The following is a 15,850-nucleotide window of genomic DNA, read 5'->3' on the forward strand; positions in this document are numbered from 1 at the left end:
TTTTTTTGCTCAACATACACATCCAAACACCCGGGCAACGCCGGGCTGGAATGCTAGTATATGGGTGTATGTGTATATATATATATATATATATATATGTAAAATTTTAGATTACAATCTTTTAAACACTTTCTTAATGGAATTTAAGATTTAGTTTTGAAGCTTGTCTAGTGTCTGTAAATGTCAGTTTAATTTTTCTAAAATAACATTTTTTTCTTTCTTTGCAGAGGGAGATGAGTTGATTATAACGTCCTGTGAAACGTTAGCTCCAACAAATGATTTGACTCCTTCTCCTGAATTTTTACTTGATGAAAATCCATCAGTTGATGATGCCTCGGCAGCTTCCATCCTATCAAAGGCATCTGCAGACAGTGGAAAGTCTGAAAAGTCGCCCAAAAATATTATTAACTCTTGGCTTGATACAAAAGGTCGGGATGAAATGAAGAATTTATTACAACATTTCATTGAAAAGAATGACATAATTCTTTCAAACAAGGATGATCTGAAATCTAACTCGCGGAGTTCACGCCGGAATGATTCTCCTGTGGAGTCTGATGAAAGTAAATTAAAATATCTTCAGGCCAAGATGGCGGCAATATCAAAGTCTGCACAAGAATCCCCAAAATCTGCCAGTTCAATCCTTCCCAGCAACAGTGACGAAGCATCATTTTCTCTTTCTGCTGGTACTGAGGCTAAGATAACCAAGGTTCCGCAAAAGAGTGAAACAGAATCAGATTACAAAGGGCATAATATCGGTGGTACCATTTTACGGCCAAAGTCGCCCACTCGAAACTGTAAACTTCCAGAGAAAGATACCAAGCACTTTACAAGTGCCCTGATAGAGATGAACGTCAAAGAAAGAATTGCGGCAAACATTCTTAGAGTACAAAAACATGAAGTCGTCTGTGCTGTTGGAGCTCCAGTTTTGTTCCGTTCTAAAAGTGGCGCCTTTGTTTCCAATATTGATATGACTTATTTTTGGTGTAACTTCTGCCCGTACAAGACTGAAGTGAAAGCGGAATTAATGCAACATGTGATTTCACATCGTTTTCATTGTCAACACTGCAACTACCAATCCTTTTCTCGTGCAGATGTAATAAAACATTCGACAAGTAGCCATCAGGAATATCAAGAAATTTCCAGCACTCTTAAATATTGCGCTTTGCTCCCTGACTACTTGCAAGTCAATATGATCCAAGGCCAAGAAGGCCAGAACGACATCAAATTCAGCAAGGACCATGATAACTATGTAGTCTCTGTGGAGAGCAATAGTTGGAATACAAAACTCACAAAACTTCCAAATCATTCCGAAAATGGTGAAGCTACACCGCCGAGTGTCTCAAATTCTCACGAACCATCAACATCAGAGCAGAAAGCCAATGATACAGCCTACAAATTTAGAAAAAGGAGGCGCCGGGACAGTATGGAGATTAGTGATGACAGCGACAATGACGATGCTGAATCCACTTCCTCTAAAAAACGCAAATCTGATAAATCCAAGAAAGTTGATTCTGACTCTGAAAGCAGTGATGAGGAGCCTGCAAAAAATTTGATGGAAATTTATGAATGCAATTCTTGTGAATTCAAAACCAAGGAAATGCAAAAGGTACGAGAACATGTTTTTCGAATTCATCCTGGCGGCAAATTTTACTGCATTGATCGAAGAATTAAGAAGAATAAAGCAAAACGTTATATTTTCTTTTGTTGCAAGAATAAATGTCCGTTCCAGTCAACTGATCCGATTACTTATATTCAGCATGTTGATCGCTGTACACCTCTGCCTGTTATGACGGCTAACTCTAAGAAGACGACAAAGCCAACTGGTCTTCAAATGACTGTACAGTTTGGTAAGAAATGCTTACGTAAACTTTCCAAAAATGATGTCAAAAAAGGCAACAAAAAAGTCAGTAAAGTTGAAGATGACTATGGCTGCCATTATTGTAAATTTGAAACAGATTCGTTGATTGCTGTTAAAAGCCACTTGGCATCTTCCCATTCTAAAAACAGTTTCGTCGTCCGCGATTTAAAAGCTGTTGATAGTCTTATGTCATTTCTCTACCTTTGCAAGTTCTGTGCTTGGTACAGCCGTGATTATAGCAAATTAAAGAATCACATGGACAGAGAGCATCGTATCCCTGACAAAAAGCTGATGGTGTCTTCAAATAGTGCTGAACTTTATAAAATGAATGAGAGTAGCAAAGATCAAGGAATAAAAGTGGTCAACGAGAAAGCTACTGACGGCACTGATGATTTAAGTTACCGTTGCTACCGATGTGAGTTCTGTACAGTCAATTTAGATAAGATTAAACTTCATTTAACAACTGTACATCCAAAATGCAACCTTACAGCCTTCAGTTGCAAAAATGGTAGTTTACGCACGATGCATTTCTGTCCCGTCGCAGAATGCTTATTCACTAGTCCTCACAGAAATGAAATGGAAAGGCACAAAATTGAGAGCCACAACGTGGAAGATATCTCTGAAAGTGGCAAAGTGGCGAGTACATGCTATGCCCAAGCCTACAAATGCCTATCGTGCAACACGACCATCGCGACAGCGTTAGAAGACATGAAAATCCATTACTTACAGCAACATCCGACCGAGGCCATGGTTATTCGAGATTGTGTCGCCTTTGACTTGCAGAAACCTTCGCAACTTTATCTCTGCGACTTCCAAGACTGCATCTACAATGATTTGAACTATAAAAACTTTCTTTTCCACAATGTCGCCCATGAAGGTGGAATTGTCTATGAGTGTGCCAATTGCAATGACTGGGTGAGCAAATTCCGAGAAGATTATAAGGCTCATGCGGAATCTCTTGTTGGTATGGAGCATCATTTGATGGAATCTACTGTTGAAATGGATCGGTCTGGGAGCATTACCAGGAAAGTAGGAGATGTTGTAATCAAGTTCGAAGAACCTTAAGAAACCCTGCATCATGTTTCAATTATTACACATGAACAGCTCGATGTAGACTACCTTGCGCTCAACAAGACGCTCCTAGGGTCACAGTTAATTATGAGCTGAAAACTTGATTTTTGCAGGGAATATTTTGCATCTTTTATAGATAGCAATTTAAAAAACAAACTTTTGTTCTTATAACTAAATGTAATAATTGAAAAACTTTTTTTCACCAAATGTTCATAAATTATTGGATATTTTATCCAATCATATATATATATATATATATATATCTCACTTAAAAATCATTAGCACTAATGTCTATTAGGGCAAATGCATTTCTTTTCTTTTTTTTTTTTTTTCTCCAATTACTATTCTCATAGCATCTGTATAAACCTGGTGTTGGTTGTAGTGTAATAACATCAGTTGTCTACCCCCCCCCCTTTTTTTTTATTACTTTATTACATTAGTTAGGTTTTCTTTCTTTTATTGATGATATTTGTAATGTTATTTGGAACAATTAAAAATTTTAGTTTTTAAAAAAAACATTTTTTTTTATTTTTCATTAATGTATTGATTATTAATGACATTCCAAATATGTTTGAAAATATTGGTAAGATAACTGTGTAGAAATGATATGAAGACTTTACACTATATCAGAATGATGGGATCATTTTTTTTTTCTTTACATCACATTAAAGTTTTTCATAATTACAGATTGGTTTATTTTTTTCATTTTTTTTCTTTCTTAAGTGCACACAAACTTATAATCTTATTGATATTTCTAATGATAAAAAATCAGAATAGAAAAAGAAGCTAAACGTCCAATGAAAACAGGGTGGGGATGGGAATCTTTTTCTCTCTTTTTAAAAAACATAAGAAGCTCAAATCATTTCAATAACCAAGTTTTTATTTTACTTTTGAATCTTAATACATGATAGTCTTTTACGGGTATCCGCTATGTTTATTGCTCCTTTAATAATAATAATTAACAGCACAAAATAACATTTTGATGGAGTTCTCCTGGTGAACAATTTTCCGGCATTCTCTAATTTTGGAAATGTAAAAAGAATCAGTAAAAAGATATAAAATTAGGTTAAGGAATCATGGAACTTAGAGAAATAAGTGGAAAAAATTGTTCCAAAAAAATAAAAATAAAAACATAAAAACACGTGGCTGAAATCACTAATGCTATCATGTAACGAATCGAATTTAAAATAGAATTTAAAAAAAAACAAATTTATTGAAATGAGGGATTCTTACTATACCAAAAATGTGACTATTTGTATGAAAAGAAAAGATGGGATTATTGTAACAAAATAACAAAAAACTTTGTGATATCTTGTCAAAAGATATTTTCTCTAAATCCATTAAATTATATTTTTTTTACTTGAAGTTTAGTCTTTGAAGCATTGTATTTATGACGGATGAATTTTATGAGGAGCTTATTTCCATTTGTTCCACTTTGAAATTCATTGTTTACATCACTTGAGATGCAAAACATTTAAACAATCTATAAACACAATCAGTTTTTGTTTACTCTATCAAAAATGAATGTTTACAAATTATTATAAAGATTTAATCGTAATGATTTAATAACTTGTAAATATTTTTCTTTCCAAAGCTGTACAAAACGCTTTTTTTTTTTTTTTTTTTTGTTTTGTTCAAATGTTATTTCATTTTCATTGTGCTTTTTCACTGATTCATTAATGTAAATACATAGAAAAAATCAAATTATCATTTAAAACTTTGTTTTTGTGAACAGCTATGATTGAATATCTTTGGTTTTGATCATTATAGTAAACATTTACATCTAATTGCTGACCCCTGACCCTCATATCTGCTACTAGTGTCCTTTTACATTTGCACACGTTTAACTCCCAACTTGAAACCATAAAATAAGGTCCCCTTCCCCGAGTGTACGTAACTTACATTTTGTCAAATCTAATGCTTTAGCCCCCTCCCCCCAACTCCCATACACACAAAATCTCTTATGTTCCCACCCCAATCATTTCTCATTTAGTTTTTGTGGGGACCAAGTATTTTTATACAACAAAAGTTACCTTGAGTTACGACATAATCATTCATTTTTCATTTTATTTTTTTTTATTTTGTTGTATCTCTAATTATCAGGTTTTTGTGTATTTCATTAACATTTTGTGAAAATGTAGATTTTTGAACTAATGAACAACTTAATAAATTTTGAAGATAAATGAAAACTATATTTGAAACTTGTTTTTTTTTTTTTAATTTTTTTTTTTTTTATATATATTTTTGTTTGGTTTGTTTCTATTGACAATTCCATCATTCTTTGTGTCTTGACTAAAGTCGTTTCCATTGCTATTTTTATTTGTTTTACTTTTTGTTTGGTTTGATGTGTTTGCTGGCTTCTACATTGCTTTACAATCCAATAACTATGTCCTCATGTGGAAGATATTTGCAAAGGTATAAAAGTGACAAATACACGTTATACCAAAGCCTATCATTGCTTCTGCAACACCTTCATAGCAACAGGTTTACTTGATTGAGGCTATGATTATTTGTGCTGTATCAGTAACTTTCAAGGGACCATTAAATGTAAGCATCACAAACGAATACTACTTTCCATTGGACTTTTTTTAACTATGATATAAATGTGTGTGTGTGTATATACTGATTGCACAACTCTTTAGTACAATTGTAAATAATCCAATTGTAGCATTAATTTTATACTAAGGGTTTTTACAATAATAGAAGTCACTTGTCATACATTCATAAACATACACGTATATATATATATATATATATATATACAAGTTAGAAAAGCATTTCATCCAAGGCATGAAAATTGTTAAATTGTTTTTACTATAGGCTTTAAAAATAAAGGTACAAGATTCAATTTGAAATTTATTTATCTTCAAAGTGCACTTTTATAAATTTTACAAAGTAAGGTATAAAAATTTAATTTAAACTGAATCAAAAAATTAACTTGGATTTATTTTATGTAATATACATTCTGTTGCACTTTAAAAAAAAAAATCATTGAAAATTTTATATCTATATTATTAATTGCTAGATGAAAGATGTTTTTAAATTGCAACAAAATGTACATTACATAAAATAAATCCAAGGTAATTTTTTGATTCAATTTAAATTAAATTTTTATACTTTACTTTTTAAAATTTATAAAAGTGCACTTTGAAGATAAATAAATTTCAAATTGAATCTTGTACCTTTATTTTTAAAGCCTGTAGTAAAAACATTTTGTTTAACAATTTTCATGCATTGGATGAAGTGCTTTTCTAACTTGTATCTTATCTTTTTAAGATTATATTTTAAAACTCTCCTTCTCTCTATTTCAGTTTGTATTTCTCCTTGCACAACCCATTTTTGCAACCCCCCTCTTTGTATTATTACAGGTCTGAATATTCTGTTTCAGTTTGTATTTCTCCTCACACCACATTATTTTCTGCAACCCCCTCTTTGTAATACAGGTCTGAATAATGAGAAAATCTGAATTTTTTTTTAACAAAAACTTTAAGATAATTTTTTTTAGATTAAATTTTTTTAAACTTCTTTCAGAATAGAAAATCTTTAAAATTTAATAAGGAATATATTTCATGTTTCATTAACAAATATTCATTACATAACGAGAAAAATATAGATGAAAATTTCAAAAGGACTCTATAACTGGTTACGGTTAATAGTCCTCGCCAGCGAAAGTCTTGTTATTGTTATTCTATTATTATTTAAAACATTTTGTGTCCTGCTCTTCCACGTGTGTGTAAAATAGGATTTATAAACAACTAGTAGGGGTACCTGGCATTGCCTGGGTGTGGAGAGGTAGTATAGTAAGGCTATTAACAATCTAGACTTTAAAAAAAAACAATGTTTCAATTGAGCAAGTACTCATGCAAGCTCAAAAAAAAAATACTCAAAGTAGCCAGGTTCATACCTGTAACACTAATAGGAAAAGGTGAGAAGAAAAAACGCTTTAGTCATCTGGCCCATGGCGCACTTACGTTATGGGTCTTCGAAATAACGCCTTTTAAACATGCGTTGAAATCGCGAGGTGTGAATGACTTTCCAAAAATGTTGATGCAAAAACTGACCCCCTCCTTTGAAAAAACAGTGAAAGAATTAATGTTTTTGGCCAATATTTAGATATTTGTCATCCGAGAGATCAATGTTTCTAACGATATAGATTTTGTCAATGTTGTGTGTGTTAAAAGTTTTTGACAGACATACAAACATGATCATGGATAACGTTGGAAAGTTAAACCAGTTCAAAAGATAATGCTTGACGCAGGGCAAGTTGATTTGCAACTTTTTTCAGAAAATCAACAAAGCACTAGTGATGATAGTTTGGGTTTGATGTAAAAAAAAAAAAACACACACACACACACACACATATCAAAAATTAGATTCCTATCTTGAAAGGAAAATTGAGCATTTAATTTTAAAAATCGTGATGGAAAATGCTGAGAAATCCTTAATTTTCAAAGCAGTTTACACAAAACTGACTTTGAATTTCTATTTTCATAAAAAATTTAATTAAAACTGATATATTTAGATGAAATACATTGAAAGAAAGTAAATACATGAATTATAATTTTAATTATGAATCACAACTAAAACAATATCTCCACTTTACTGCAGTGATTAAACAAAAATTGTAAGAAAAGGCTAATTAGCGACTAAGTCTTTTAAATTTCATAATTCAAAAAGATATGTGAAGATGTACTACACAATATAACAACTTGATACAAGTTACAGAACCATGTATTTAAATTTTTTATTAAACATAATAATAAGAACTATGTTATAATAGAACTAAATTGTTCTGTGTAATTTCCTTTTGAGGAAAATGAAGGTCTAATTTAGTGGCACAATGATTTTGTAATTGTGTGTCTGTCTTGCTTCCTGCCCATATACAACTTGTGAAGCTTGTTAATTTCACAGCTCTTTCTACTCCTTGTGAGTGGGCAGGTAATTTAGGAAATTCTAGTTTTGTTCCTGTCATAGACGATTTTACAAGTTCTTCACTTGTAAAACATTCTGTAAGTGCAGGTTCACAAACTCCAATTTCAGAAAGATCAATCAAATATGACCAATGTGTGGCTGCATAATTGATAGCAGTAATCTTTTTCAGTTTTTTTTTTTTTTTTTTTTTTTTTTTTTTGTGGTTCACTATTTCTGAGAAAAGAAGAAAACAAACTTTTTGTCATATTTTTATGATGCAATATGAATAAATCTGACTGTTTGGGTAAATTGAGATAATAAAATTTAATAGATGAATATTTACTTACCTAATGGACAAAATCTTTTTAATGGCCTCTTCTCTCACTTCCAATTCATCTGAATTTATCATCAAAATTATCATTTTCTGGAAGTAGTGCAAAAGCACTATATTTTAAATTGTTAAAAACAGTATTTTGAATTTCAGTTGATTGTTTTGTCCTCTGAATCATTAAAAATATACTGTTGTTGGTTAAAAAAAAATTGTCAGTTTTGATCTCGAACCAACTAACTGCATACATTTGGATGATAAATTTGACCAGAATGTTTAATTTATCATGGAGTGTTTGAGGATAGACACCTGGTCCATAAACACATTAACTTTATAGCTAATGTTAGCCATTTTGCTTGATTCAAGGGCCCAATTTTCCAAGTTGCATATCTTGGATTAACTTCTTGGGAACTGCCAACAGCATACTCAAAAAGTAGCCTCTGGTCTGATGATGATGATGATCTAGAAGGCCATTAATTTTTTGAAATTCTACTTGAGAACAATCTTGATAATTATCGATACAAAGTTTCCCCAAAGGACCAGTAAATGTTGTTGGGCTTCTTGTTCCATCAATTAATTTAAAAATTGCTCTAAATGGCAGTTCATTTTGATGAAGTGAACAGCCAATAGTATGTAATTTTTTATTTTTTTCAAGAAGCTGTAATAAGTCCTGCTTCACAGCCAGTGTTTGTACTGGTATTATCAACCAAAATTGCCTTAACAATATCCACACTAATAACACTAATATCTTCGAATAAGCGAAGTAAATATTTTATATAAAATGTTAAAACTTTAAAAAAACACAAAAAAAAACTAACGTAAGGCAAACAAACTGATAAATGTGAAAATGGGGGGGGGGGGGGGGCGAACGTTAAAACTTTAAAAAATCTAAAAAGTAAAAACCAAAAAAAAAAAAAAAAAACACTGGCTTAAATAACCTTATTTCAATATTAAAATTTAAAAAAAAAAAAAAAAAGGAAAAAAAAGGCATCTCACACCACGATTCGAACCCAAAACCTTTAGATAATGAGGCAGCGCTCTCAGCAACTGAGCTAAGACGAGGTCGACGAAAATTTTTTTTTTTTTTTTTTTTCAAATATTTAAACTAAATCGTGTTCCAATGTCGTATGACGCATGCGTAGAAGTGAACTTGTCATGAGGACGATTTTTGTTGACCCCTCCCTGTAGAAAATTGATGATTTTAGGGTGAAGAAATTAATGTTTTTGGCTAATTTGGCAAAAACAATCCTCGTGACTACGATCGGTTCTACGCATGCGTCAGATGACGTCATGACCTGATTTACTTTAAATACTTGAAGAACTGACTAAATTTCATGTACGTCGCGTTAGCTCAGTTGGTTAGCGCGTTGGTTCGTTATCTAAATGTTTTGGGTTCGAATCGTGGTGTGAGATGTCTCTTTCTTTTTTTTAAATTTAAATATTGAACCAGTGTTATTTAAGCCATTTTTCACGTAACATTCGTTTTTCTGTTTTTTTTTTTTTTTTTTTTTTTTTTTTTTTTTTTTTTACTTCGCTTATCCACCCCCGACCACACACCCAAAAATACCCGGGTACCCACTGATTTTTAAAATTTTAATATCGAAACAGGCTTATTTAAGCCATTTTTCACGTGTTCGTTTTTCTGTTTTCTCTTCTTTTTTTCGATTTAACATCGTACGTTTGCCTTACGTTAGTTTTTTTTTGTATTTTTTTTCCCGATGTTTTCATAGACTTTTTCATTAACTTATACAAATGATTAGCTTCATATTTTGCAGTTTGATTTTATGTGCTAAGTAGCAAAATTATAGTTTGTATTTTGCTGATTTTTCTTCTGAAATGTTCTTTTATAACTCCACAGAATAAGGAATTCTTGGTGCTAATGCACTTACTGATCTGCGCTTTTTTTTTTTTTTTTTTTTTTTTTTTTTTTTCCAATCGTATTTCCAAGTTTAAAGTTTTGATGGGTTTTTTTTTTATTTATTTATTCAGTTGTACACAACACCCTCCCTCATGTTAAGAATGGCTTTTTAAATGTTATTTCAGCACAGATCAATAAGTGCATAAGTACCGAATTCTTAAATGTTCATTGTGCGTTTCTTGTCAACTAATAAATTGTAAATCCTATTTTAATAGAGTTTTATATAAGTTCTATTCCCTATTTGATTCATCAAGGTTTGGAGTACCCTAGATATATTAGTACAGTAGAACCCAGGGATATAATGTTCCTAGGATATGTTAAATTTTGTATGTTAAGGATGTCGATTTGAAAACACTTTTTTAAAGAGCATGTCACGAGTGGTAATCATACTTAACTCACTAACTTTAGGTTTTGGTTTCAATCTCAGCTCGAGTTTTATTTATTTTTACATACAAGAAGTGAACAGTTTGGAAAAACAATACTTGCATGTACAGATCTGTTTCTATATAAATTAAAATATATTTGTGTATTTTAGGACCGTGCAACACCAGGTAGACTGCTTGTAACAATATAAAGAAACCCTTATAAATGATACATTGGTTACATGATGAGATTGATGCACATTTATGTGTGCGTCTACTGCACAGGCTGTGATTATCTTGCGTGTTGTGTTGATCCAAGATTGCTGTACGATTTAATCAGTGGAACTCTTCACTCCAAATAATAGGAAAAACTTCAGACGTTACAATGATACTTGTTTTCTTAGGTTGAATAGACTTGCAAAATGACATTTTTGCTCAACCAAATCTAAAAAGTCTCTTACTTTGGAGCCTAAAAGCCAAATTCTCTTTTGGGATGCACACAAATCCAACTGACTCAAATATTCAACTCTGACTCCCTTGTGATTAGAGAGCTACCTCTAACTCCTCTTTTCTGCCCATTAGCTGAAAGACATGTATTTTGGGCCAAAACTCTTGGATTATCCATTCGACCATCCAGACTTGACTACTCGAGATAACAGCTAGTCTTTCAATAATCTATGAACGTTATTTTTCTCATTACTTTCACTTGGGGATGTTTGCAACCTTCATGTGTTCTCTCCTATAAGTATCCAATGTTTTTAGAAATAATTCTGAAATGAATGCCAATGATAATCATCTGATTTACATGAAAATGCATGAAAGATGTTCAGCAGCAGCACACAGTAAAATTGTTAATGCTTTTAACAAAAAACAAAAAATGCTTCGTTAAGATTTTTGGGCATCAGAATGAACAAAGATTGAAAGAAAGCAATTTATTTTCAGTTTCATGAGAATTTGATTACCTTGGTGAGTAACACTTTTTGAAAGTTAAGTTATTTATATTTTAAAAATATTTTGGAAAATAATTTGATTTCTTATCCTGGGAAAAGGATAGCTAATTTTTAATAATTAGACAGCTGGTATTTTATTCCAGTCACGTTCAGTCGAAACCTTTTCTTTAGTTTGGTTGACTGGATTTGCTACAGATTACCGTCTGTTCCTTTGTCCCATGAATTTCTCAGTTGTCTCATAACTGCTATTGCCTTTATGATGCAAAACCACAAGAAATAATAAAAATTGCTGGATAATTTTAGAAGTTTAAGTCGTGTTTAGTTTCAGAAGTTTCCGATAGTTCTACACAAGTCCTGAGAGGTGACTGGTTTGCAGTAAACAGTTCTCGAGTTGTAATCAACAGAGCAAAAGATTCTCCCCGTGTTGAGACAGAAAAAGCATATGCGAAATTGCTACAGAAAGGCTTAATATTTATGGAGCAATTCTGGTTTCTGATTAGTTGGTAGCAGAATGGGAATTAATTTGATTCGTCAGTTCCCAGCAGCATCGTTCATAAATAAAATCTCCTGACTATGCAAGATCATACCCCATTATATTCCAAAATATTGTAACAGTTGTCTCATAACTGCTATTGCCTTTCGATGCAAAATCACAAATAAAAATAAAGATTGCTGGATAATTTTTTTTGTAGGCGCTGGGTAGAATAGTTTTAATTTTTAACAAAAACATGAAATTAAACTTTCCAAGAAATTTTCTATTTTTCTTTGTCCAATCATTAAAAAAAAAAAAAAACTCATTGAGATTATGTTGCTAAGGTTGGCTCTTCAGTTGTTGTTTTCTGTTTCTCCCTTATTGTGAGGAGGTTGTCTTGAGAAGCCCTCCTGATATTTTTCTTGTAGCATTGCAATTTGTACAAAGATTGGGAAATTAGAAGTACTTCAACCCTTCCTGGAATTTTTCAGCTGAGCAACTCTTAGTGTAAATAATGGACCTTAAAAAAATCCTTTCCCCACAAAATGGTATGAGGTGTCTCAAATATGCGTTAGAAAATTAACTGATTATGATATCCCATTTTCTTTGATTATTACCTCGAATAACAAAAGATGAAATTAAAAAAAAAAAAATTAAGCTTTGAGACTTTGTGTTGAACAAAGATGGCGGCGTAGTTCAGATCAGTAACCAAGATGGCGGCCAAGAATCAAATGTGGTCCGTGGCGTAGTTAACGGCGAACTGATTGAATTCAAAATTCGACAATTTTTATTTTAATTTATTTTTTCTTTCCTTTTCTCAAGTCAAACCAAAATTGAATCCAAAATGATTTTTCCATTATATCAAAAAAGGGGGCGTGTAAAATGTTTTTGACTCCTAATGGGGGTATAAGACAAATGGATTCGCCAATCATTTTTATAAACACCGGCTGTGCTAAACAACCAATGAAAACATTTCAAAATTATTATAAAAGTTGTATTGAGCGTCAAGTTGTAATAAAATTCTAATTGTCGTTAAATTTGTCGTTGGTGAAAATGTTGCAAAATATTCCACTCCAGAAATTTGTGAAAAACCTTTTGCAACAAATCTTGCTTTAAAAGTTTCACTGCTAGAAGCTGATTTTTTTTTTTTTTTTTGAAAAAAACCCCGGCATGAAGAAATTATATTTTTATCTGTTGGTTTTGCCACTATTTTGTATGTTATTTTCAGATAAAGCTTTCAATTTGGATACCATAGCTTGTTCGCATTCTTGGTGATTTTCTAAATTAATCGCCTCATAACTTTCCAGTGCGCTGTTCAATGAATAACAGTAATCCACGGCGTAATCTTGTATCTTTTCAATTTGTAAGAAGTCTGGCCTTTTTCGCTCCCTTATTGGGTATCGACGTGTCTGGTTAATATTTTCGTCAGAAGTTCTACTGTAATTGTTATTATTAATATTTTCATTGTGATCGATTAAAGTGCTAGGTAATATTTCACTTTTTTCATCCACTGGATCGCCATTTTTTAAATTTAATGTATCATTGAATTTTACAAATCTAACCCTTTTTATAGAATTTTGGTTTAGGAATTAGATTAAATATGCCAGACTATTTTTATCGTAACCTACGAAAATACCTTTTTCGCTTTTAGTATTTAGTTTACTGGTGTTTTCTATAAATGCATAACAATCAGAACCAAATAGATGCATTCTGTTCATTTTAGGTTTTACATCACAAAACGCTTCATACAGCGTTTTTCCTAGCCTCTTATTGACCAATCTATTTCTGATATATGCTGCTGCCGTTAAAGCGTATGTCCATAAACTATGCGCTAATTTTGATTCGATAAGTAGGCATCTTGTCATCTCAAAAAGGGTTCGCCATGCCCTTTCAGCTGTGCCATTTTGAAAGGGGGAGTACGGCGCCGATTTCTCGCGTTTAATACGGTGGTTAATTAATAGAAGTTCAAAATCTTTACTAGTAAATTCAGTCCCATTGTCTGAGCGAATACATTTTACTGAACCGTACGGGGCAACATCAGCTAAATATTTCTTAGTGGCGAGGATAGTGTCAGATTTGTTTTTTAGAAAGTAAACCATAATTAAACCGGAAAAATCATCAATAAAGTTCAGAACATACCTTAGATTGTTTCTCCCCATCGGGCTGATCGGATGCACAAGTGAGAGAATTTTCGTAGCTTTTTTGCCTGGTGTTCGGCTTATATCATTTGCCATTTTCCCCTGTGCACAAACATCACAATTTGGGAGATCGTCTGAAGGTATTATTTTCATGCCTTTGACTACATATGTTAATTTTTTAATATTAGCTGTATTGCAGTGTCATAGAATTTTATGGCAGGTTTCCAAGTTGTGACAGGCAGTTTTTGAGGCAACCATACTTTTTTAAATAATATAGTCGGCCATTTTCTTTAATGTCAAATACAGTTCCATTGGGGTATGTCAATTTTGAGGTATTTTGGCCAAATTGTATATTTGCGCCTTGTTTAATTGCAGCCTGCATGGAAAATATGTCTTGCTTAAATGTAGGTATGAACAGAGCATTTTTTATAATACAGTTACAGATTTCGCCATTATTATTTTTTAGGGATATTTTAGCATCGTCTCTTTTCAAGACTATATCATTTATTTGACTACCGTCGGCAAGTTCGACAAAATGACTTTGAGGATTAAAGTTTGAATCAAAATTAATAAAATCAGATTCCTTGGTGATAACGTGCGCTGTAGCACCACAGTCTACAAGGAGGTTTGAGGTATTGTCAAAGTTACATGTGAATAGAAATGTATGTCCTTCCTCAAAGTTCTCAATGTTTTTTACGGAGTCCATTTTAGAGCGTTTATATTGACATTGGAAACTTTTGTGGTTGGGTCGTCACAATTATAGCAAATAATTTTATTCTTTTTCTTGGGAAAACTACTTTTGGAGAATACGTTGCGGTGAGGTGCGTAATTTGGTGGTGTCTGCTTTCAAGAAGCATTTTTAAACTTCATAATATTGCTGGAGTTATTATTGTCCACGAGCATACGATTAGTATCTTTGTAACTGCGCAATGCCGCTTTAAATTCGCTGAAATTTATGGGTTTGTTTTTCTGAGTTATAACAGTTGTAAATGGTTTAAAATCGGCTGGAAGTCCCTTGAGAGTCATTGATATCAACAAGCTATCGCTTATTATTTCACCTGAGAGTTTTAAGGCATTGGCGGTTGTTTTTGCCCTTATGACATAGTCGGTGATAGTTTCATCCTCGTTACGTTTCAGAGACGTTAGTTCTGTATATAGGGATATAATTTTCGGTTTCCCTTTTGATAAATGTTCTCTTAATATGTTCAATGCTTTCCTTCCATCATCCAATGCGTCTCTTATAATCAGAGACAGACTCCTATCGTCTAAACATTGAATCAGTTCTGCAAAAACAGTCGCATTCTTTTCGAGAAATTTGGGGTCATTTTGATTCTCTGTTGGAGATTGTATGACTGTAGTTTTCGAATCCTTAGATATCCCAGAAATTTTACCTGCCACAATTCGAATTTAGATTCCGATCCATCAAAGAAAAGATGATGGCTGGGCGCATAACCTGTTAAGTTTTGAGACATTGTGTTGAACAAAGATGGCGGCCAAGAATCAAATGCGGTCCGTGGCGTAGTTAACGGCGAACTGATTGAATTCAAAATTCGACAATTTTTATAATTTTGAAACGTTTTCATTGGTTGTTTAGCACAGACCGTGTTTATAAAAATGATTGGCGAATCCATTCGTCTCTCATACCCCCATTAGGAGTCAAAAACATTTTACAAAAATGATTAAAGATTCAGCTGGGAATGGTCATCATATTTACACATCCTTTTTACATGTTGGCATGCGTTGATGTTATAGTAATATATGAGAGATGTACTTTTAAAACCTGAATCCTTGGACAATTTATCTAACAAATGTCACAATATATAAAAATCTTAATGCAAAACA

At 32.4% G+C, this 15,850-nt stretch overlaps 1 protein-coding gene across 2 annotated transcripts in view; it reads left to right on the forward strand.

Moving 5' to 3' along the window:
* The window catches only part of LOC145291175 (uncharacterized), a 47,745-nt gene extending 44,300 nt beyond the window's left edge, over nt 1-3,445 (forward strand). For both annotated transcript variants that reach the window (XM_080136721.1, XM_080136731.1), the window contains exon 3: nt 228-3,445. In XM_080136721.1, coding sequence (XP_079992847.1) covers nt 228-2,923 — 2,696 coding nt within the window. In that variant the 3' untranslated portion in view covers nt 2,924-3,445. The remainder of the gene's footprint in view (nt 1-227) is intronic.
* The last annotated feature ends 12,405 nt before the right edge of the window (nt 3,446-15,850 follow it).

The sequence above is a fragment of the Euprymna scolopes genome, chromosome 2, assembly GCF_053919585.1.
Source record: "Euprymna scolopes isolate OS-2025 chromosome 2, ASM5391958v1, whole genome shotgun sequence".
NCBI classification, from domain to species: domain Eukaryota; kingdom Metazoa; phylum Mollusca; class Cephalopoda; order Sepiida; family Sepiolidae; genus Euprymna; species Euprymna scolopes.